Consider the following 23,206-nt stretch of genomic DNA (forward strand, 5'->3'; position numbering starts at 1 on the left):
AGACACACATACACACCCTCTCACACCAGAATCTTGTCTCTAATGAATGAGGCCCAGTTGACTACAATGGGGTGTGAAGCAGCAGAAGCTGAACACAGAAAAAAAAGACAACTTGTACCCGCTTCCCTGACACACGCACATACAAATAGGCCTACACAACTCTGTGTTGGGTTGGCAAGCACCCCAACAAACAGTCTGTCAGCTCCTCTGCCTGTCTATCTGCCTCTGTCTGTCTATCTGCCCCTGCCTGTCTATCTGCCTCTGCCTGTCATTTGTGCATTTCAATTTCAATGCAATTTGAATGAATGTGTTAGGGCCAAGTCGGTAAATGTTGGGAGCTAGGAACATGCGTAAACAACTTCCATTAGCTGGCAATTGTGTTAGTTCTCTAATACAAAATGCTGTTTAAAAAAATAAATAAAATTAACACATTTAAAAAATCGTTTTTTTACAAGGTGTTTGGGTGATCATCTCGAAATGTCAATTAACAATGTACATAGGATTCCATGTTGCTGCCCTTCAAGCAAGAGGGAAAAAGGGTTCAAATTGAACGTTTCGAGCTACATCGAAGGTAAGGTTTATCTAACTCACACACACAGTAATAGTAGCTAGGTATCGCTAGCTAGCTAAGGTAGTCAAGAAGCTAGAAGCATTAGATAGGCTAGCTAATTAGCCATTCTTTGCTACATTATAATGTACTAAATTATCTAGTTGTCAGTGTGCTTGCTAGTCGTTAATCTCAACAGATAAATAATTGGTCTGTCATACATACATGTTCCCTATGGATAATGCCATGTAACATGTTTTCTTCCGTTTCGAACAAAAATATGGAAATGGCAGAGATCTCTATCTGTGACTCAGGGCGACCTATTATCGGGTTGATGGAAAAGTGCGAGAAGCTGCACAATCTGAATGTAGGGTTAAGAGAGCAATATATGCAATAGCTAAGGGTTAACATAACCTGTTCTGCTTATAGGCGTATTTAATTCATATCCGGACTAATTAACAGGTGGAGACTAAACAACGGAATATCTGTCTCTTTCCGATTCTGTGTCGAGGTGTTATGGATGTAGAGAGGTCTGGTTCGGGGACAAATGATCTGGTGCAGGGGGCTAGTCTGTTTCTGTGTGTAACAGTCTGGTTCTGATTCAGGGTGTAGAGGCCTGGCTGGCAGAGAGAAAGCCATCTAGATGAGAGCTGTGCATCGCTGTAGGCCATGAACTCAGCAGGGATCCCACCCCAGGACTTTCATCCATGTTACAGGTCATGAAAGATGACCTTCAGGTTCATCTGCACTTACATGATGATTAAGTGTGTGTGTGCGACATGGGGCCAGCTTTGGCTAACTGAATTCATTTCGGTGGATTAGCTAAATTTGTCCTCTAAGCCGATTTATGTCTACATAGTAGCCTAGGTTGTCATCATGCAGAATTTCACTAGATTCAATAAAATAAAATAAATACTGAATTGTGTAACAATTTGGTTTGACAATTATTTGCATGTTATGTTGGTTTCAAGGAGCAACAGCTACTGTTAACTTTTAGCTAATTCAGGCTTTGGTTGCTGTACACTTTAATATGTTATAGGTCATCTCTGATGCCTTGAATACATTTTTTCCAGTAGGCAACACTGCACAGGTATTATACCTGTGAGTGTCTGCACACACACTTACACACAGTGTAGCCTCTCTGACACACACACACACACACACACACACACACACACACACACACACGCACACACGCACACACAGATACGTGCAGATGGGTTCAAGTGCTTGTCTGGTAGTCAGATATGTTTAATAGATGCATGTGTGCAGAGCAGGCAGGATGGAGAGAGGGAGGGATGGATGGATGGAGGGATGGATGGATGGTGTACTGACCCGGCCACACAAGCAGAGCTGGAGGGATGCAGGGAGTGTTCCCAGAGGACGAGGGAAGGATCTTAATGAGTCTGGAAGTCATCTGCATGCTCACACAGTCTTCTCCTTCAGTCACCATGCCCTCCCTCCCTCCCTCCCTCCCTCCCTCCCTCCCTCCCTCCCTCCCTCCCTCCCTCCCTCCCTCCCTCCCTCCCTCCCTCCCTCCCTCCCTCCCTCCCTCCCTCCCTCCCGCATTCATTTTTTCTTTGGGACTCCCCTATTATGTATTTTATTCCTCTGTCTTCATCAGTCCTTCTCCCTGTCTTTCTGTCTCTCTCTCCTTCCCTCACTCACTCTCCCCGTCCCCTCGTGACAGTGTGATAGGACCCAGGTGAGGGGGCATCTATGAGAGGATATATTGTTGAATAAAGCAAGTCTCAGTCTTCATTTACATTCAGTTTCCATACAGTTCTGCTCTGTCCCCAGCTTAACCTGAACAAGGTTGTGTTTGTGGCGCTGTGCTGCCCTGTGCTGTGCTGGCCTGTGCTGTGCTGCCCTGTGCTATGGTGTGGTGTGCTGTGCTGCCCTGTGCTGTGGTGTGGTGTGCTGCCCTGTGCTGCCCTGTGCTATGGTGTGGTGTGCTGCCCTGTGCTGTGCTGCCCTGTGCTGCCTTGTCCTGTGTTGCCCTGTGCTGTGCTGTGGTGCCGTGTGCTGCCCTGCCCTGTGCTATGATGTACTGTGCTGTGATGTACTGTGGTGTGCTGTAGTTGTGCTGTGCTGTGTTGTGCTGTGCTGCCCTGTGCTATGGTGTGCTGCCCTGTGCTGCCCTGTGCTGTGCTGTCCTGTGCTGCCCTGTGCTGCCCTGTGCTGTGCTGTCCTGTGCTGCCCTGTGCTGTGGTGTGGTGTGCTGCCCTGTGCTGCCCTGTGCTATGGTGTGGTGTGGTGTGGTGTGCTGCCCTGTGCTGTGCTGCCCTGTGCTGCCTTGTCCTGTGTTGCCCTGTGCTGTGCTGTGGTGCCGTGTGCTGCCCTGCCCTGTGCTATGATGTACTGTGCTGTGATGTACTGTGGTGTGCTGTAGTTGTGCTGTGCTGTGTTGTGCTGTGCTGCCCTGTGCTATGGTGTGCTGCCCTGTGCTGCCCTGTGCTGTGCTGTCCTGTGCTGCCCTGTGCTGTGCCGTGCTGTACAGGTGTCATTGTGTTGCTGGGTAGTTTTGCTTCCTCCCTCATTTTCCCACTCCGGGGTTTGAACCAGATCACATACAACCACCACCTTTCTTAAACATCCATTTAGCCGTCTATGCCACTGAAAGGCTAGCAATTCAATAGTGCATGTGGGCGGTATTTTTACTGAGGCATGACTAATTGAACTCAGTCACACTTTGCTGTACCGTATTGTAGTGTTTTGTACCTGACTCTGTTTGATCGAATTAATCCTGGTTGCAAAAGCTAGGCTAGCTATTTGATTGCGTGGGTGGCCCGTATTCTTACAGAGGTGAGTTGGTTTGAACCAATTCAATTCTGTGACATCTGGCTGTTTCCCAGCCTTGATCTACGATGACGAGTGACTTTTCTCTGCAGACTGATGCAGTCCTGCGGAGTGCGGAAATGACTGTGCCCTCCTCCTCACACACCAAACTACAGCAAACTAAACGACACACTTTACCACCTAGTCACTAGCATTCCTGGCTATGAGAGACCTGATTCTGTTTGTGTGCTCAGTCATGGTCCTCTCCTGCTGTTGCATTCAACACTCAAAGTGCCCAATGATGCTCAAGTAGCAGATGCTTGATAAGTGGTACACTGGGGGGGATTGGAACCTGCAACCTCATGATCTGCATTCAAATGCTCTACAATTTGAGAAATACTGCACTGAACTGTACTACCACTGAGCTATTGCAATCCCTGTAATGAAACAGACACTATCACTGACGCCATCTCTACTGACTTAGGGCTAGGTAGGCTTAGGGCTAGGTAGGCTTAGGGTTAGGGTTAGGGTTAGGGTTAGGGCTAGGGCTAGGGCTAGGGCTAGGGCTAGGGCTAGGGCTAGGGCTAGGGCTAGGGCTAGGGCTAGGGCTAGGGCTAGGGCTAGGGCTAGGGCTAGGGCTAGGGCTAGGGCTAGGTAGGTCTGTCTGAAAGGGAGGTGAGGCTGGATTCCTGGTGTAATATTCCTAACTATCTTTGTGCTCAGCAGTCTCTGTCACTCTCCCCAGGTGTCTCCGCCAGTGTGAATCAGTACCATTATAACATCCAGTCAAACCAGTGAAGTGACTTTGTTGAGTCGTCTTAGTGACGTCTGCTCTTAATTAAGGTTCTGGGATTAATAGGTGGGGACTGCAAGAATGAATATTCTCTTCAGTTCACCCGTCACAAATTCATAGGGATATCAAGTTTTAATTAATTCGTAATTGCTTCGGAAAGTCTGAGGGGTTCGTCTCGTACCATTTTCCCAAATAATTACTTGTGTGTCGCCCATCGGGATGCCTCTGATGGTGGAATTACTACAAGAGCCGTAAGAATGAAATATGTTATTATATTTTATGATATTATGAGTGGTGATTATGGTTCTAGTCATTGTAATGCAGTAATAAAGCCAAATACATTGTGCGGTAGCAACCAGGCTTTCACCATTTGAAAATGAAATGTGATAGGGATATATAACAGATTCACAGGCCTATTTCTTTGAAATGTTTCTTCTTTTGGGCAGACTGCGGCTGTAGACCTCACCCTGGCTGGGCTTTGTATAGTCCACCTGGAGTTAGTCCTACTGCGGGTTCTACATAATTAGTCCTATTACCGGTCATACCTGATTAGTCTTACCTGACCTACAACCGGTCTAGACATGTCCTCAATTCTCACTGGCTCAGGGAATGCCAGACCTTACACTGCCATCTGTCCTGTCTCTCTCTAAGGTGTGTGTGTGTGTGGCTGGTCTTTAGTGAAGGTGGAGTTAGACCAAGGCTCCTGGAGAAGCTCCTCCGATGACCCAAAAGGAAAGAGAGAGACGGACGAGAGAGGTAGAAGAGAGAGAGAGATAGAGAGAGTTGGGAGAGGGAGGAGGAAGAGAAAGGGGAAGAAAGATGAAAGAGAAGAGGAGAGTGAAGAGAGATGAAATAGAGTGGAGGAAGAGCGAGCGGTTGAAAGGTGAGGAGTAAGAGAGAGGTGTGAGGAAGGGGGGTGCGGTGGAGGGAGGTGAGATATCGAGGGAAAAGAGAGGTGAGAGAACAAGGGAGAAGAGAGTGAGGAGAAATCGGGTTTTGAGAGGATTCAGCTGGAGAGATTATCATGGCCTCATTCTCAGAACACAGATGTTCACACATTCTTTAGGTTCTCTCTCTCTCTCTCTTCTCTCTCTCTTTCTCTCTCTCTCTTTCACTCTCTATCTGCCTCTCTCTGTCTCCTTCTCTCTGCCTCTGTGTCCCTCTCTCTTCCTCCTCCTGTCCCTCTCTCCACCCTGATCACATCAGAGTTGCGAGGGAGATCTATCTAGCTTCCACCTTATTAAGTTCCTATGCAAGGAAGCTCTCTCCTGCACAATGGTGCAGAATATCATTTCCATGTTATATATTTATATATTCACTCTTTTGATGGGGTTCTGGTTAGTAAGAACATTCAGACCTTCCTCTCCCAATCACTCCTTTACCCTCCATCCCATCACCCTACTCGCCTATGAAATCCTTCCACCCCCTGTCCCTCAATCCCACCACCTCCCCACCGTCCATCCCTCCCTCCACCTGTCCCCCACCCCTCATCCCTCCATCCCTCCCAAGGGTGTCTTTGCTCTGAGCGACCAGACCCTGTTGCATAATTCATGCATTCATGTCAGGGTTATTTCTGGCCTTAGGTATGGACACTATCCTTCTCTATTATGAGACAGAGGAGAGGTGGGGGGAGGAGAGTGGAGGAGAGGTGGGGGGAGGAAAGGAGGGGGGAGGAGAGTGGAGGAGAGGTGGGGGGAGGAAAGGAGGGGGGAGGAGAGTGGAGGAGAGGTGGGGGGAGGAAAGGAGGGGGGAGGAGAGTGGAGGAGAGGTGGGGGGAGGAGAGTGGAGGAGAGGTGGGGGGAGGAAAGGAGGGGGGAGGAGAGTGGAGGAGAGGTGGGGGGAGGAGAGTGGAGGAGAGGTGGGGGGAGGAGAGTGGAGGAGAGGTGGGGGGAGGAGAGTGAAGGAGAGGTGGGGGGAGGAGAGTGGAGGAGAGGTGGGGGGAGGAGAGTGAAGGAGAGGTGGGGGGAGGAGAGTGGAGGAGAGGTGGGGGAGGAGAGTGGAGGAGAGGTGGGGGGAGGAGAGTGGAGGAGAGGTGGGGGGAGGAGAGTGGAGGAGAGGTGGGGGGAGGAAAGGAGGGGGGAGGAGAGTGGAGGAGAGGTGGGGGGAGGAGAGGTGGGGGGAGGAGAGTGGAGGAGAGGTGGGGGGAGGAAAGGAGGGGGGAGGAGAGTGGAGGAGAGGTGGGGGGAGGAGAGTGGAGGAGAGAGGAGATAGCCTCAGCCCCAGCCTCAGCCCCAGCCCCAGCCCCAGCCCCAGCCCCAGCCCCAGCCCCAGCCCCAGCCCCAGCCCCATCAGAAGGTACAGGGGTCATTTAACGTGTGTGGTCCTCACATGGCGCTTTGTGTCTCCGCAGACACACTGCCTCCGTATCCATGGAGATAAGGATGGTTCTGTGCATTGCATATCTTAGCTGGACCAGAAGAGACATCCATGCGTCTGATTACTGGCAGGGACACAGGGACATAGAGGGAGAGAGAGAGAACGAGGGAATTAAATAGAGGCAGAGGAAGATGGAGGGAGCCACCGAGTGAAAGGGAGAGAAAGGAAAAAGGGGGTTTGTCGTATTTTGCAAGAATCCGATCCGTATCACTGACGTCCTGAGGCCTCCCCGTAGAGACGCAGCATTCAGCACCAGGGACAGCGCCAATGCTGCCTCACGCCCAGGCTGCCTCACGCCCAGGCTGCCTCACGCCCAGGCTGCCTCACTGCCAGGCTGCCTCACGCCCAGGCTGCCTCACGCCCAGGCTGCCTCCACCCAGGCTGCCTCACGCCCAGGCTGCCTCACGCCCAGGCTGCCTCACGCCCAGGCTGCCTCACACCCAGGCTGCCTCACGCCCAGGCTGCCTCACTGCCAGGCTGCCTCACGCCCAGGCTGCCTCACGCCCAGGCTGCCTCCACCCAGGCTGCCTCACGCCCAGGCTGCCTCACGCCCAGGCTGCCTCACTGCCAGGCTGCCTCACGCCCAGGCTGCCTCACGCCCAGGCTGCCTCACGCCCAGGCTGCCTCACGCCCAGGCTGCCTCACACCCAGGCTGCCTCACGACCGTGATCGGAGTCTTCCTACAGTCTCCCTCTCCTCGCTCGGCCGTCGCCCTGCGCGGCTGGGGCTGGGGCTAGGGCTAGGGCTGGGGCTGGGGCTAGGGCTGGGGCTGGGGCTGGGGCTGGGGCTAGGGCTGGGGCTAGGGCTGGGGCTGGGGCTAGGGCTGGGGCTGGGGCTGGGGCTGGGGCTAGGGCTGGGGTTAGGGCTGGGGCTTGGGCTGGGGCTAGGGCTGGGGCTGGGGCTGGGGCTGGGGCTGGGGCTAGGGCTAGGGCTAGGGCTGGGGCTGGGGCTGGGGCTGGGGCTGGGGCTGCTTAGATAATGCAAGCAGAGCTGGCTGGGCTCACAGGAGGAGACCCCTGGTAGAGACCCCTGGTAGAGACCCCTGGTAATGAATGTAACCTTAAGTGATGCAAAACAAATGATTGTTGCATTGAGTCCACTGAGGTCTATGGACACACACACAGTGGGGTGGTCATGGTTAAATCAGCCCTGTCAAGCTCCACGTGCTGTAGCTGTATGGATAAAAATGTCTATGAGAGCTGATTAATTCCCTCCCCCTCTGACCTCTGTCTGCTTCAGAGCAGTCTGTCACACACACACACACACACACTCTGCATGTAATAGTACAATATGCTCGGTCTCAGCCTAGTACAAAGGGATGAATGTATTAAAGCAGCGCTCGAGAACCATCTCTGTTTCTACCTCTCCTCTTCTCTTCTTTCTCTTTGGTCTTTGCCCCACTTATTGTCCCTCCTCTTCTTCCTCTCCTTTCCTCTCCTCTCCTCCTCTCCTCCCCACCCTGCCTCCCCCATCCTGATCCTCTCCCCTGTCTAAGTGATGAGGTAGTGATTTAGCTGCCATGGTGTGTCTCAGTCATTCTCATAAAGTACAGAGCAGTTTAGGAGGAGGAGAAGCTGGAAGTGGTCACCCATGGTGTTTGGTTGAGAGTGTGTGTGTGGTGCTGGTGTGGAATGGTGTTTGACGCAGGATTTCTGGGGTTTGGTTGAGGTGTGTTTGGGAAGGACATTTGGGACATGACACAGTTGATAAATCTCACACTTCCTGCTATATGTGGAACTCTCCCGGGTCACTTCCTCTTACCCCTCTGAGCCTGACAAAAGGGTTCCTCTTCCTGTCTGTTTCGCTCTCTCTCAGGTCTCTCCTTGAGTCTCTCTCTGGTCTCTCCTTGAGTCTCTCTCTGGTCTCTCCTTGAGTCTCTCTCTGGTCTCTCCTTGAGTTTCTCTCTGGTCTCTCCTTGAGTCTCACCTCTGGTTTGTCCTTGTTGCTCTCTGAGCAACACAGCCTGGTGTTGTTTCTTTACCTGAGGCTGACGTCTCCACACTCCTCTCTGCTGGGTCTCCTCCACCCCCTCACCAGCCTCTCTCTCTGCTGGGTCTCCACCTCCTCCACCCCCTCACCAGCCTCTCTCTCTGCTGGGTCTCCACCTCCTCCACCACCTCACCAGCCTCTCTCTCTGCTGGGTCTCCACCTCCTCCACCCCCTCACCAGCCTCTCTCTCTGCTGGGTCTCCACCTCCTCCACCACCTTCACCAGCCTCTCTCTGCTGGGTCTCCACTTCCTCCACCACATCCTCACCAGCCTCTCTCTGCTGGGTCTCCTCCACCACCTTACCAGCCTCTCTGCCGGAGAACAAAGAAGAAACAAACAGCAAGACACAATTTGAGACTGGACTTGACGATGACGTGAATCCACTGGAGCGTTCTTATATCACTCGTAATGCATTCAAAGGTTCTTTAGTCTGTCTGACTGTGGCTGTGCTTCTGCTCTGGTATGGTTCGTGAGCTCCATCCATAAGGGGAGGAGGGAGAGAGGCAGGGAGGGAGGCTGGAAGCGAGAGAGATAATTCCATCCAGGCATCTGTTGCTTTTGTTGAGGACAACCTGCAGTATTTACATATTTATGGGGCTGTTTTTCTTTGGGGTCTGCACTTTCCATGTGACTGAGCTTTTATCCACAGTTCCAGTTGGTTGTGTAGAATAGTGTGGTACGGCCTATCAGCTGAATGGAAACAGGAAAAAACACCTGCATACTGTGTGTGAGTGTGCTGCTCCAGGGTGTGTGTGTGTGTGTGTGTCTGCTGCTCCAGTGTGTGTGTGTGTGTGTGTGTGTGTGTGTGTGTGTGTGTGTGTGCGTGTGTTTCTCCTGCTCCAGGGCCTTAACCAACTATTTAGATGGCCCACTGGCTAATCGATCAATCAGTCAATCTTCTAATTAGATTCACACTGGGTTCTAATTGAGCTCTGCCAATCAATCAACATTTCCCCCAGCTTAGATTTTTCATACAAAATCTGTGGTCTAGGTGGGTATTGATGGGTGTGTGATTGTAGTGTGATCAGGTATGTGTTCCTGTGGCCCAGAGGGACATCCTTCTCTACTATATTTAATAACAAGCTTCATGCTAGCAGACACTTTCTATCCAAAGTGTGTGAAGGGGGGATTTGATCCTACAACCTCTATCTGCAGTTAGATGCCCTACACCTGAGCCATGACCATCTGTACATCGTATCCTGGGATTACTGTGTGTCTGCAAGCTGCTGTTCTACTCTTTCAGGCAGGGGATCTTACCTGTCCTCTTCTCCTGCTCTACACCTCCTCCTCTTCTCCTCCTCTTCTCCTCCTCCACTCCTCCTCTTCTCCATCTCTAAACCTCTCCTCCTGTCCTTATTCCCTAATCCTCATGAAGTCACTTCATGTGTGTTTGTGGCAGGATGGACAGATGAATAAAGGAGAAGGATAAACAGAGAGTATACATAAGGATCCTCCTCCTGCTGCTTCTACATACGCTGCCCCCCCCCCCCCCAGATTAGACAGGGAGGGAGGGAGAGAGGGGGGGAGGGGGGAGAGTTTAGGGAGAGTAGAGGGAGAGGGGGGAGAGAGAGGGGGAGGGGGACAGTTTAGGGAGAGTAGAGGGAGAGGGGGGAGAGAGAGGGGGAGGGGGGAGAGTTTAGGGAGAGGGGAAAGAGAAGAAGAGAGGGAGGGAAGCAAGCTAGGTTGAGAGAGGGGGGGGAGATAGAGGGGGAGAGAGAGAGGGGGAGAGAGGGGGAGATAGAGGGGGAGAGAGCGAGAGAGGGAGTGAAAATGAGCACAAACTAAGTAAAGTGGGGATGGAGTCAGAGTTGCATCTCTGAGTCAATATTTGTGAGGAAGATCCAAACAGAGAGACAGATGGAGCTGCTGGCTCCGTGCCTCTCTCAGGCCCAACCCTGCGCTCACATCAAACAGACCCTCAGTCTCTCAGGCCCAACCCTGCGCTCACATCAAACAGACCCTCAGTCTCTCAGGCCCAACCCTGCGCTCACATCAAACAGACCCTCAGTCTCTCAGGCCCAACCCTGTGCTCACATCAAACAGACCCTCAGTCTCTCAGGCCCAACCCTGCACTCACATCAAACAGACCCTCAGTCTCTCAGGCCCAACCCTGTGCTCACATCAAACAGACCCTCAGTCTCTCAGGCCCAACCCTGCGCTCACATCAAACAGACCCTCAGTCTCTCAGGCCCAACCCTGCGCTCACATCAAACAGCCCCTCAGTCTCTCAGGCCCAACCCTGCGCTCACATCAAACAGACCCTCAGTCTCTCAGGCCCAACCCTGTGCTCACATCAAACAGACCCTCAGTCTCTCAGGCCCAACCCTGTGCTCACATCAAACAGACCCTCAGTCTCCCAGGCCCAACCCTGTGCTCACATCAAACAGACCCTCAGTCTCTCAGGCCCAACCCTGTGCTCACATCAAACAGACCCTCAGTCTCTCAGGCCCAACCCTGTGCTCACATCAAACAGCCCCTCAAGTCTCCCAGGCCCAACCCTGTGCTCACATCAAACAGCCCCTCAAGTCTCCCAGGCCCAACCCTGTGCTCACATCAAACAGCCCCTCAAGTCTCCCAGGCCCAACCCTGTGCTCACATCAAACAGACCCTCAGTCTCCCAGGCCCAACCCTGCTGCGTCATCAAACAGCCCCTCCATCACCATGATGTCACGGCGTTGTGGATTGCAGGTGGAGCATCATGTGACCGACTAGGCAACCAACCCGCAGCCATGCCTGTCCTCCCTGCATCTGTCTTCTGACGGTGTGTTTGTGTACAGCAAGGGAAGATCACCAGTTCAACGTGTGATGGACAGTGGGCGTGATAGCTATCTGATATTTGCCAGTGATCTTGTTCTGTACTCAACTATACTGCACTCTGCTTAACTCTACCCCACTGAACTACTGTCCTGTCTTGTACTCTACTCCACTCTACTCAGCTCTGCTGTGTTGGTTTAAACACTGTGTTGAGTGATGTGCTTGTTGTGTTACAGACACATTGAGAACTGGACCTTGTGTTGAGTGATGTGCTTGTTGTGTTACAGACACATTGAGAACTGGACAGGCCTGGAGACTCTGAATGATGTGGACATGGCGCTGTACACCGGCCTGCAGAGATTGTGAGTAACACACACACACACACACACACAGACACACACACACACACAGACACACACACCCACACAGACACACACACACACACACACAGACACACACACAGACACAAACACACAGACAGACACACACACAGACACACACACACACACACACAGACACACACAGACACACACACACACACAGATTGAGAGGGGGTGTCGGAGAGAGAGAGAGGAGCTTCTGGTCCGTACTACATATCTAACTGTGGCACCAGTCCTTGAACCACCTCTGTTCCAGTACGGACCAGTGAGCTCTCGGTCCCAACAGAGCTCTTTTCCTGATCTAATAACGCCTTCCAAGCTGCCTGCAAATCTGATTAGCTCTCTAACCGCTGGTGGTCTTTACAAACACCCCTCTCAATCTGCCTCTTCCTCTATCCCTCCCTCTTCTTCCTCCTCTCCCTCCCTACTTCTCTTCCTCGTCCTCCCTCTCTCCCTCTTCATCCTCTCCTGCTCGCTCCCTCCTCTCTTCCTCCTCCTCTACCTCCTTTTCTCCTCCTCTTGTCGTAGATAAAACATGACATCGTTCTCCAGACCTCCGTCTGCCCTCACCCAGGGTGGGGACCGGACAGAGAGGGAGGGGGGGAGAGGGAAAAACAAACATTGATGTTGTGAAGGGTTAAAGACAACGAGAGAGAAGAGAGAAAAGCGAGACAGGCTCTGCACGCTCGAGAGAGGGTGGGAGATCCGAGCAGAGAGATAATAGGTGTAGAGAAGAGAGAGACTAGCAGAGCAGAGGGGAGGGAGAGGGTTAGTGAGAGAGACTGAAGGACAAGGAGAGAGTGAGAAGAGGAGAAGATTAGCCGTCTGTTGTGTGCATCCTTATTCACCCCAGCCCAGCCCTGTCTAGGCCCCAGCAAGCCAATTATCTGACTGGTTAGCTTGCTGCTGTCAGAGAGAGACCAGAGGAGTACTCTTTCAGTCTCTCTCTCTCTCTCTCTCTCTCTCTGTTGCTCTCCCGCACTGTCTTTCTTTCTAATTTTCTCGCTCTACCTCAATCGGTGACTATCCTTCTCTCTCCCTTTCTGTTTTGCTCTTTTTTTTCCTTCTCTTTTTCCTTCGATCTCGTTCTCTCCCCTTTGCTGCATGTCTCTCTCCCCCCTCTCTCTCTCTATCCATTAATCTCTCTCCGTCTGTGTCTCTCTCCTCATCACAGCTGTATGTTAGCAGCGAATGAGACTTTTGTGAGAGCCTATCTCTGACCAATCAAACGAGGATCAGTGTTTATTTGGGTTCTGTGTGACCTGCATGCATGCTCCTGGTCGTGGGCGGGGCATAGCCTCCTTGCCGAGAAACCGGTTGCCATGGCGACGTGTTTTGCCTTCTGTGCGCGTCAGCGAGCCAGAGACTGGTTGTTATGTGAGAAGACCAAAATCCCATCCTCGCCGGGGACAGTCTGGATCAGTGTTTAAACATCTCACACATCCTCTCAGGACTGCCTGGATGCTGTTGCTCATGTAAAACTCTGCCCTCTCTCTCTCTTTCTCTCTCGTCTCTCTCTCTTCCTCTCCTCCTCTCCCTCTGTCCTCTGTTCCAGAACGATCATGAACAGTAACCTGCGAAGGATTCAGCCCAGAGCCTTCTCCCAGAACCCACACCTACGCTACATGTGAGTGCTACCAACACACACACACACACATTCACCAGTGAGTAATATTTTGACGGTGACAAATGCAGATTATATTCACCATAGCAGAGCAGAAGAACTGGAATGGCTCATAACCGTGGTAACTAGAGGTTCTAGACCATTTCAAAACTGAGGAAATACAGTGGATGTTCTGGAACATCTCGGAACCATGGAATCAGAAGTTCTGAATCTCCATCCATTCATATTCAGTGGTCAGGCTCTGCATGGCTCCAACAGTCAGACAAACTTGTGGCCTCCTCGCCTCCCCTGTTAAGACTAGCCTAACATGCACAGACTCTCTGTACCACACACACACACTCTATAACACACACCCCCTAGCCCCCCCCCCCCCCCCACACACACACACACACACACTGAACCACCCACCTTCTGTAACACACACCTCCTATCCCACACACACTCAGTGTCAGGGTTGTGACCCTTTGTTGGCCACCAGAGGCCCTCGCTGTGTTTTTGGTTCTGTTAATCTGTTCTCATTATGACATTGTTTTCACCTGTGCCTTGTTTGTTCTGTGGTCCACGTTTGCATTCCTGACACTCAGAGCCACACATGACCTTCACACACTCTGAACCACACAGACCCCATAGTAACACCCCCCTCCTAACCCTTACACACTCTGAAACACACACACACACCCTTTTACACACACACACACACTTCAGGTCACACATTAGGTTTCTATGGGAAGCTCTCCAACCAAGTGTGTGTTTATGCAGTTTCTTTAACCAGCACATTCTCTAACAGTCTGTTTCTGAAGCAAGACTTCGAAAGACTGGAAATCTGCCAAGTGTACACCCTCATCTCTGGTGGGTGTATGTGTCAGAAAAAGAGAGTGAGAGAGTGAGTGTATGTATCTGTGTGTGTAAGAGAGAAAGAGAGTGAGTGTGTGTGTGTGTGTGTCAGTGTGTGTTTGTGTTATCTGTGTGTTTATGTTGTAAATAACCCAACTGTCACTGCAAAATATCTCCGCTTTTATTATGTAAATCTGCTGTCACTCTGCCTGACAAGACACCACAAGCACACAGTCCTCAGCACACACACACACACACACAGACTCACACACACACAGGAGACGCTCCACTACTTGGACACTGCCACCTGTAATCCCAGCTGTCACTCAAACCCAGCAACCAATCCCGTCACTGGAGTCTGGAGCTGATGTCCTGCTGTCTTCCTGACTGTCTGGGTCCGGCACAGTGTGTGTGTGTGTGCATGCTGCATGTGGATGTGTGTGTTTAGAGACAAAATCTCAGCATGTGTAGTGGAGTGTGAGATGGAGGTGAGAGGGTTAAGAGTTAGTGTGAGATGGAGGTGAGAGGGTTAAGAGTTAGTGAGTGATGGAGATGAGAGGGTTAAGAGTTAGTGAGTGATGGAGATGAGAGGGTTAAGAGTTAGTGAGTGATGGAGATGAGAGGGTTAATAGTTAGTGAGTGATGGAGATGAGAGGGTTAAGAGTTAGTGAGTGATGGAGGTGAGAGGGTTAAGAGTTAGTGAGTGATGGAGGTGAGAGGGTTAAAAGTTAGTGAGTGATGGAGGTGAGAGGGTTAAGAGTTAGTGAGTGATGGAGGTGAGAGGGTTAAGAGTTAGTGAGTGATGGAGGTGAGAGGGTTAAGAGTTAGTGAGTGATGGAGGTGAGAGGGTTAAGAGTTAGTGAGTGATGGAGGTGAGAGGGTTAAGAGTTAGTGAGTGATGGAGGTGAGAGGGTTAAGAGTTAGTGAGTGATGGAGGTGAGAGGGTTAAGAGTTAGTGAGTGATGGAGGTGAGAGGGTTAAGAGTTAGTGAGTGATGGAGATATTTACTGAGGCATTTTAGTTGTGTGTGTGTTATTTTATTACATCATCTAGAGCCCTCTGGGAACTCTCATTCACACTACACTGACTTTTATGTTCAGAAAATCCCACTGAAGTCTGTTCAGTCACCCTGGCCATTCATATAATGGTCAAGTGGGCCTGCCGCAGTGCATTCTGGGAAATGTAGTTCTACTGTGCTTCATGTTGGAGCAGAGTAGCCAGAAGACACATCCTCTCTCATTAGATAACCTCGACCACTTCTGCTCAAACTCTGTCCCTTTCAGACCCACTGTGGGCTGGGGCCCGCCTGTCATCACCATCGTTTATCAGCCTCTCCAGCCTCTGGACACACATGTACACACACACACACACACACACACAGGTCTATGAGTGATGCAAGTGAGTAGACAGGACGAGATTGTAGAAACACAACACAGATCAGTTACCTGGAGATGTATACAAACTCACATAAAGAATGGTAGTGTTCCTGGATGTGTGTGTGTGCGCGTTAGAACTGGTCGTGCACCTCGGTGTGTGTGTGTTAGAACTGTCTCAAGGGAGTTTCACAGTGAGAGAATGAGTCACCAGGCTCAAAGATGACAGCATTTCTGCCCGGGGGGGTGAATGACCCTTGAACCTTGAACAAACACACACGCACACACACACACACACACACTCACACGCACACACACACACAGAGAGATCAACAGGCACAAGAGCTTAATCCCCATGCATGAGCAGTCAGTCGTTATGCCCCATAGAGATTCATGTATTAAAACATGCAAACCATAAATACACACAAACTCTAAAAACAGACACGCACACACACACACACACACACACACTTCAAACACATTCCCTCCTCAGTCCTACAGGAGCATGGTGAATGCTTCTCCTTCTCTGTGGAGAAGTGAATAGGAAGACGGATGGGATTATCAAAGCGTTCTAGTGTGGAGGAAGTTTCCCTCGGCCATCTCTCACCGACTCCCACGACCCAGGCTGTTAGCATCATCTCTAACTCTCTCTCTTTTTCTCTCTCTCTTTTTCTCTCTCTCTTTTTCTCTCTCTCTCTTTCTCTCTCTCTTTCTCTCTCTCTCTCTCTCTCTCTCTGTCTCTCAGAGAGAGAGAGCGATGTATATCAATCCTTCGCTCCTTCTCTTTCTCCCTCTCTTTCTCCATCTATTTCTCTTTCTCCCTCTCTCCATGTCTTTATCCCTCTCTTTCTATCCCTCCCCCCTCTCTTTCTCTTTTTCTCTCTCAAGGCAGTAAACGTGTGGATTCACAGTTGTTATTTATCTGGTCGTGTTTAAAACTGAATCAGATAACCCCTTTAGAGCTTTCTCCCCTCCCCTCCCTTCTTCTCTCCCCTCTTCACCCTCCTCTCTTGTGAAGACTGTCTTACAGTATTCAGGGAAGATAAAAGCAAACATGAAACAGGAGAACTAATTGGCTTCTTTGTCAGTTACATGTCATCATAGCCAGTGTTCTTGAGATGAGCGAGGGAGGGAGAGGGAGAGGGGGAGGGGGAGGGGATAGGATTGGTGGGGACTGGTGGAGGGAGAAACAAAGAGAATGGCATTGAACTTAGATGAACACAGATAACATGAATGCCACAGTCTCAACCTGTACAGAATGTTTGTTTGATATGCTCCTCCCACTGTTCTGCTGCTCACTTCAACCCTCAAGTGCTTTTCAATACATGTTTATACAGTTAAATGTAATAATGCACAGTGGAAATCTTCATGTCACTCATGTTGAGGCTGGTTGATTGGTTGCTTATCATCATAGGATCCAGTTTGGTGGTTGGAGACCTGTTCACAACTGTGGACGACATGTAACGTTGCGAAACGTCACTATAAACACCAGAACAGCAGGGTTAGTGTTGGTGTAGAGGGTTATGAGAGGGATCATTGAGATTCAGTTTCATCACCAAATTGTATGATGCTACGCTTTAAGATACGTGTTCCTGCTGTTCCTTATTTGCATGTCTCTTCTGGAAGAGTCTGCTGTTTGTATCAAATGGAAGTGTAAATGTAACTCTGTAGGTGACCTCGCTGCATAACCAAAGTGTGAATGACAGACATTGTCATGGTAATTATACCTGTCAATCACACCCCGTCACGCCAAACCTTCCGAGATCCTTGGCGTGATTGGAACTGTCCTTGCCTGTCAATGTCGTCGCCGTGGTTACAGGGACGGGTATTTAGACCAATCAGTGAGCTATTACGGAGTAGACGGTGATGGAACAGCAGGACAGAGATGGTCCCTGTGACGGAGGTTAGGTCTCCTTACCAAGACAGAGATGGTCCCTCTGACGGAGGTTAGGTCCCCTCACCAGGACAGAGATGGTCCTTGTGACGGAGGTTAGGTCTCCTGTTAGGAGAAGATGAAACCTTTATTATTCTCACAAGAATCCAGCATCAGGAGGACAGCATGCGGGAGGGACTTCATATCATCACATGGACATCAGAAGGTACCAGCCGTGTGTGTGTATGTGTGTGTGTGTGTGTGTGCGTGTGTGTGTGTGTGCCTGTGTGTGTGGAAGGCTTCCAGCCAAGGAAGGCCTATTCCCAAAGCACATCTCTCTCTCTCTCTCTCTCTCTCTCTCTTTTTCTACGAGGGTTGGCGTCTCAGCATTTTGAACCCTCTGGGGTCCTCTAGCCTCCTTCCTTCTCTCTCCTCACTCCTTCCTGGGCCGCCCCCCCCCCTCTCCCCGCCCCCCCTCCCCCCGCCCCCCTCCCAGGGTTGTCCTTCAGCAGCTATTTATTGATCATTCAGGGTTAGGGCTGAGGGGAGAGAGAGAGATGGAGGAGCTCCTGGGGCTCCTGAACCCTGCGGATGAACCCTCCATTCTATCCCGGTGTGTGTGTGTGCGTTGGTGTGTGCGTGCGTGTTGGTGTGTGCGGGGTGCGTGTCTTAGACCTGTTAACCCCAGAGTAAGTCACTGTTCTCCAGATGATAATGAGCTGAATAACAGACCCCTGCTGTTCTCCAGTCCTCACACACACACACACACACACACACACACAGGAAAAACACACTCACCCAGGAAAATCCCACTCCCATGAAACACACTGTGTATGCTACACACACCGCACTACACTCATCCCCTCAGCTCCATTACATGTGTGAATAATTCAGATCCTTGATCACCTCAACGTGGCTCTCCTGATTGCCTTTGTTCTCTTGTCATCTCTCTCTCTTTCTACCTCTTCCCTCCTCGCCCTCTCTCTCCTTCTTTATCTCCCTCTTGCTCCACTGTTCTCAGAGTATATCGATCACACCTGTGTGTTTATTCAGTGTTCCAAGCCTCCTGATGCATCCATGTGTGTTTCCTGTGTGTGTGTGTTTCCTGTGTGTGTGTGTTTCCTGTGTGTGTGTGTGTATTTCCTCCGCAGAAAATGTGTTAGTTAAGGTGGTAGGGTGGGGTTTGCTTGTGCGCTAGACTAATGCGTTGGTCACGGTTTGGAATGAAAGGGAGAAAACAGGACAACGGCAGATATCGCTATTAAAAAAACGACAGCCTTAGCTGCAAAGTGCTGCAGGAAACCTTCCTGGGTGTGTGTGCGTGTTTTTCCTGCATGTGCGTATGTTTCCTGGGGGTGTGTGTGTGTGTGTGAGCAGATGCCGTGCAGTAGGAGCAGTATCACACAGTAACAGTTGGCCTGTCATGGTACAATAGGCTGAGGAAAGAACAGACAGAAACTGACCTCTGACCTCTCTAAGCCCTTCCTGGTCAGAACACACGTGTCTCAGGGGTGACAGGGTAGGGTGTGGTGGTGATGAAGATCAGGGAGGAGGAGAGGAAGCTGTCTTTGGAGATCCAGATGAATCCATCGCTCCAAAGACCAGCTGTGTCTGAGGACTGACAGTCCACTTCATGGATTCATCTACATGCAAAGTTAAACAAAAACACATCACAAGGTGGCTAGCCTCTCTCTCTCTCCCTTTCTCTTTTTTATCCCTTTTTCTCTTTTCTCCCTCTATTTCTATCTCTCTCTCTCCCCTCTCTTTTAGGGGCCGGCCATCAATTAGCTCCCCCCAGCCACAGCTGTCATCCACCACATCTGTCACCATAGAGACACCAGAGGACACACACTAGATAGTCAGAGATGAGAGAAACAGAGAGTAGGTGAGAGGGGAAGAAAGAGAGAGAGAGTAGGTGAGGGGAAAATAAGTTGAGAGAGAGAGAGAGAGAGCGAGGGGATGTGGTGAGAGAGAGACAGCGATGGAAAGTGAGAGAGAGTGAGAAAGTGAGAGACTGAGATGGAAAGTGAGATAGAGAGTGAGAGTGACAGAGTGAGATAGATACAGAGATGGAGAGAGAGAGAGAGAGAGAAGGAGAGTGAGACAGAGACAGAGAGAGAGAGGGGGGGAGGTGGTGAGAGGCAAGAGAAGGAGGAAAAGAGGGGATAGATTAAAGGAGCACTTGCATAGATGAGGTGTGTGTGTGTCCTGCAGTGTGTGCCATCTTGTGTGTGTTTCCTGGCATGTGATCTAGTGCAGTGTTTTTCAAAGTCTGGGTCACGACCCACGGGTGGGTCGTGGGGGATGAAAATTGGGTCGGCAAATATGTTTTCATAATTATTTTGTCTTAGGTTTTTGTAAATAACTTAACAACCATTTTCTAATAGCGCTTTGTTTCCTGTTTATTTCCCGTTTTATATGGTATTTTCTTTTATTTTGAAATGTAACAAGCTGGTGCCAGGTGCTATAATCGGACGTAGCCTACCTGCAGAAGAAGAAGTTTGGAAGGATAGCGCACTCACGTGTAGCTCGCAGAATAAATACGGAGGTTAAAAAGTATTAAGTATGTCGAGTTTCGGAGTAAAGTCATTATGTTAGCCTGGCTTCAGAAAGGGTACTAAAAGAACGCGTGTGCCAGAGCCAGACAAGACAACAGAGGCAGTCCAACCAGAAACATCGGATCATGAGCTTCAAACAAATATGCCTATAGGCTACATATGCTTGGCCGCGGGAACTCGGGAACGCGGGAACCCTGTCAGCACGAGAATTATGACTTGAAAATCCACCACCGCGGCACAGCCCGCAGCCCCTGGCCATCGGGAGCACCGGGAGGAGAATAACGATGGAAAACCAGGGTAAGAAACGTAAGGGTGGGGCTGAAAATTGATACAAAAAGACATCACCTTCACCAGACAAGGTTTTACCAATGAAAGAACGGCTGTGTTTATTTAACATATAGCTCGAAAACTATTTTGCGCTCAAATAAAGTTCCAAAATTTTGGCTGCGCGCGCTCGCATTAAATGTGGAAGTACCTCTTTCTTTCCGAACTAGCATCAGATTATGGAGGACCAAACCTGCCATATTTAAAAATGAATGAATGAATAAATAAATGTCCACATCCATGCATTTAGACATAAATAAATGAATACATGTACTAATTAATGCACAATTGTCAATCAATATTACCTTATAATTTACATGTATTTATGTATTTATTTGTGTATTCATTCATGTATTCATTCATTTATTCATTCATGTGTTCATTCATTTATTCATTCATTTATTCATTCATTTAGTCATTCATTCATTCCTGTATTTCTTCTTCTCAATATGTTAATGAGATGTGTCAATCAAAATAGGTAGGCAGTATTTGACACACCATTGGCTAATCGTGTGTGTGTGTGTATGTTGAGGCCTGCTGTACTTTGTACAGCAGATGTTTGCAGATGTTTCATGTCAGAGTAGCAGAGCAACTTAACAAGAACTGCAGGTAATGGTCTGTTTATCTCTCTCTCTGTCTCTCTCTCTGCTATCTCTGTGTATCTCTCTCTCTCTCTCTCCTCTGCTATCTCTCTGTGTTCCAATCTCACACTCTGTTATCTACTATCCTTCTCTTCTTCTTCTTCTCTCTGCGTCCAGTCCTCCTCCTGACTTTCCTTCCTTCCTTCCTTCCTTCCTTCCTTCCTTCCTTCCTTCCTTCCTTCCTTCCTTCCTTCCTTCCTTCCTTCCCTCCTTCCTTCCCACCTTCCTTCCCACCTTCCTTTCATCCTTCCATCTCTGGTCTGCTCAAAGGGAGTATCCACATGATCTGATGTCTTTATCTGTGGAGAGGTGCTAGTGGCTGTGTGGGTTTCCCCAAGGCCACTCCCTGAATCACAACAATTGGGATTTTGAAATGCATGTATAGTGTGTGTTTGTGTGTACCTGTGTGTGTACCTGTTTGTGAGTGCGTGTATGTGCCTGTTTCTGTAAGTGCGTGTGTGTGCCAGTATAACACGTGCTTTGCAGTCCAGTGCTATGTGCTGTTTGGACATGCACACACACAGCCTGAACACACACACACAACCTGAACACACACACAACCTGAACACACACACACAACCTGAACACACACGCAGCCTGAACACACACACACACATTCAGTATTTTTCCATTTTGTTGGGATGAAATAGAGAGTGTGTGGGAATGTAGGTGTGTGTGTAGGTGTGTGTTTGTCTTGTGTGAGTCTTCCTGTATGTATTCATGCAGCCATATCCAATGGATTTGATTCAACTCTTTAGTGAAGCAGTTTCACAGCTTGGAGCTGTCTACAACAAGGGTATCTCACAGAATCCATAATCTGACCAGGCTAGACCAGATCAGACCAGGCTAGACCAGATCAGACCAAACCAGAGCAGACGAGACAAGGCTTGACCAAACCAGGCTAGACCAGATCAGACCAGGATAGACCAGATCAGACCAGGCTAGACCAGATCAGACCAGGATAGATCAGACCAGACCAGGCTAGGCCAGGGGAGGGCAAATGATGCTGTGAGTCTGAGATAATGAATATCAGTGTCTGTTAATTATGTCTGGCCTGTTATCATTATGTGACTATTAATGTTCTCTGTCCCTCAGCCCCCAGCTTCAGCCCCCAGCCTCAGCCCCCAGCCTCATCTCCAGCCTTATCTCCAACCTCAGCCCCCAGCCTCAGCCCCCAGCCTCAGCCTTAGCCCTTAGCCTCAACCCGCTCAACCCAGCCTCACCCCTAGCCACACCCCAGCCTCAACCCCAGGTTCAGCCCCCGCCTCCAGCCTCAGACCCTGGCCTCAGATGGAGAGAAAACAGCTACTCAGTGAAGGCGACTTGTCTCCCTCTTACCAACAATTGTTCTCAGTGGGTCACTGTGCTTGGGACTCGAGGTGTGGGGGGCTCATGTGTACGTTTGTAACTTAAAACATGATATCTTTCAATCATAATGAGGCCTTTCAATTCACAGCGTGTGCAAATGGGGCTGAGGGACATCCATGAATAATTTCAGAGAAAACTGTCATGAATCAAAGAGTATTTTTTTGTTTTTTTTCTGCTTTCTTTGTCAGACCGTTTGAGTGGTTTCAGTTTAGAGGAGGAGGGGGGCTGGGTATGGTGGGGGAGGGGAGGGAGGGCACACACGACGCACCCCTATCTCCCTGCGGTGCTGCTCATCATGATTCTAGGTTAGAGTCCTGAGAGAGAACAGATCACTGTTCTCATCAGAGCAGATCCTTCAAATGTGGAGGAGGAAGGAGAGAGGCAGAGAGAGGGGAGGAAGGAAGGAGAGAGACAGGGAGAGGGGAGGAAGGAAGGAGAGAGACAGGGAGAGGGGAGGAAGGAAGGAGAGAGGCAGGGAGAGGGGAGGAAGGATGGAGAGAGAATCAAGAAGACTAAGAGTGGAGTGGAGGAGAGAGGGAGGAGAGAGGAGGAGAGAGGGAGGAGAGAAGGGAATGGAGAGAAAGGGACAACTCTTCACTTCTGTCAGATTCACATTGCGGTGTTGATTTTCCTAATTTCAATAAACATTGAGGATGGAGGCTGTGAGTCATCTAGTCTCTGAAAGACAGTAATCCCCAGGCCTCATCCTGTATTTATGAAGGATCTCATATTCACCCCTTATCGGCTCCATCTAGTCTAGTACCAACTGCTCTCACTCTGGGTGACAGGAGACGGCAGAAGGAGACGGCAGTAGGGCCCCTCGCAGCACATCACCGCGAGCCAGACACACGTTCTGACACAGATTGCGCTTGCTTGAAATGAAATGAGAAGGACAGGTCTGTGTCAGCTTGGAGATGAGATTAAAAGTTCAATGAAAGTCTTTTAGTGTGAAGTGTTTTTAGCAAGAGCTTTTGGAGTTTGATTAGTTGCATCA

The 23,206-nt window shown here is 50.0% G+C and overlaps 1 protein-coding gene across 1 annotated transcript in view; it reads left to right on the forward strand.

The window, feature by feature from the left end:
- Positions 1-343: 343 nt before the first annotated feature.
- Positions 344-23,206, forward strand: part of ntrk3a (neurotrophic tyrosine kinase, receptor, type 3a) — a 72,469-nt gene continuing 49,606 nt past the window's right edge. The window contains exons 1-3 of the mRNA XM_084672961.1: positions 344-571; positions 11,525-11,599; positions 13,173-13,244. Of these exons, the coding sequence (XP_084529087.1) occupies positions 507-571; positions 11,525-11,599; positions 13,173-13,244 (212 nt within the window). The 5' untranslated portion in view covers positions 344-506. The remainder of the gene's footprint in view (positions 572-11,524; positions 11,600-13,172; positions 13,245-23,206) is intronic.

Source organism: Hypomesus nipponensis, chromosome 14 (genome assembly GCF_054491055.1).
Source record: "Hypomesus nipponensis isolate SF chromosome 14, ASM5449105v1, whole genome shotgun sequence".
NCBI classification, from domain to species: Eukaryota; Metazoa; Chordata; class Actinopteri; order Osmeriformes; family Osmeridae; genus Hypomesus; species Hypomesus nipponensis.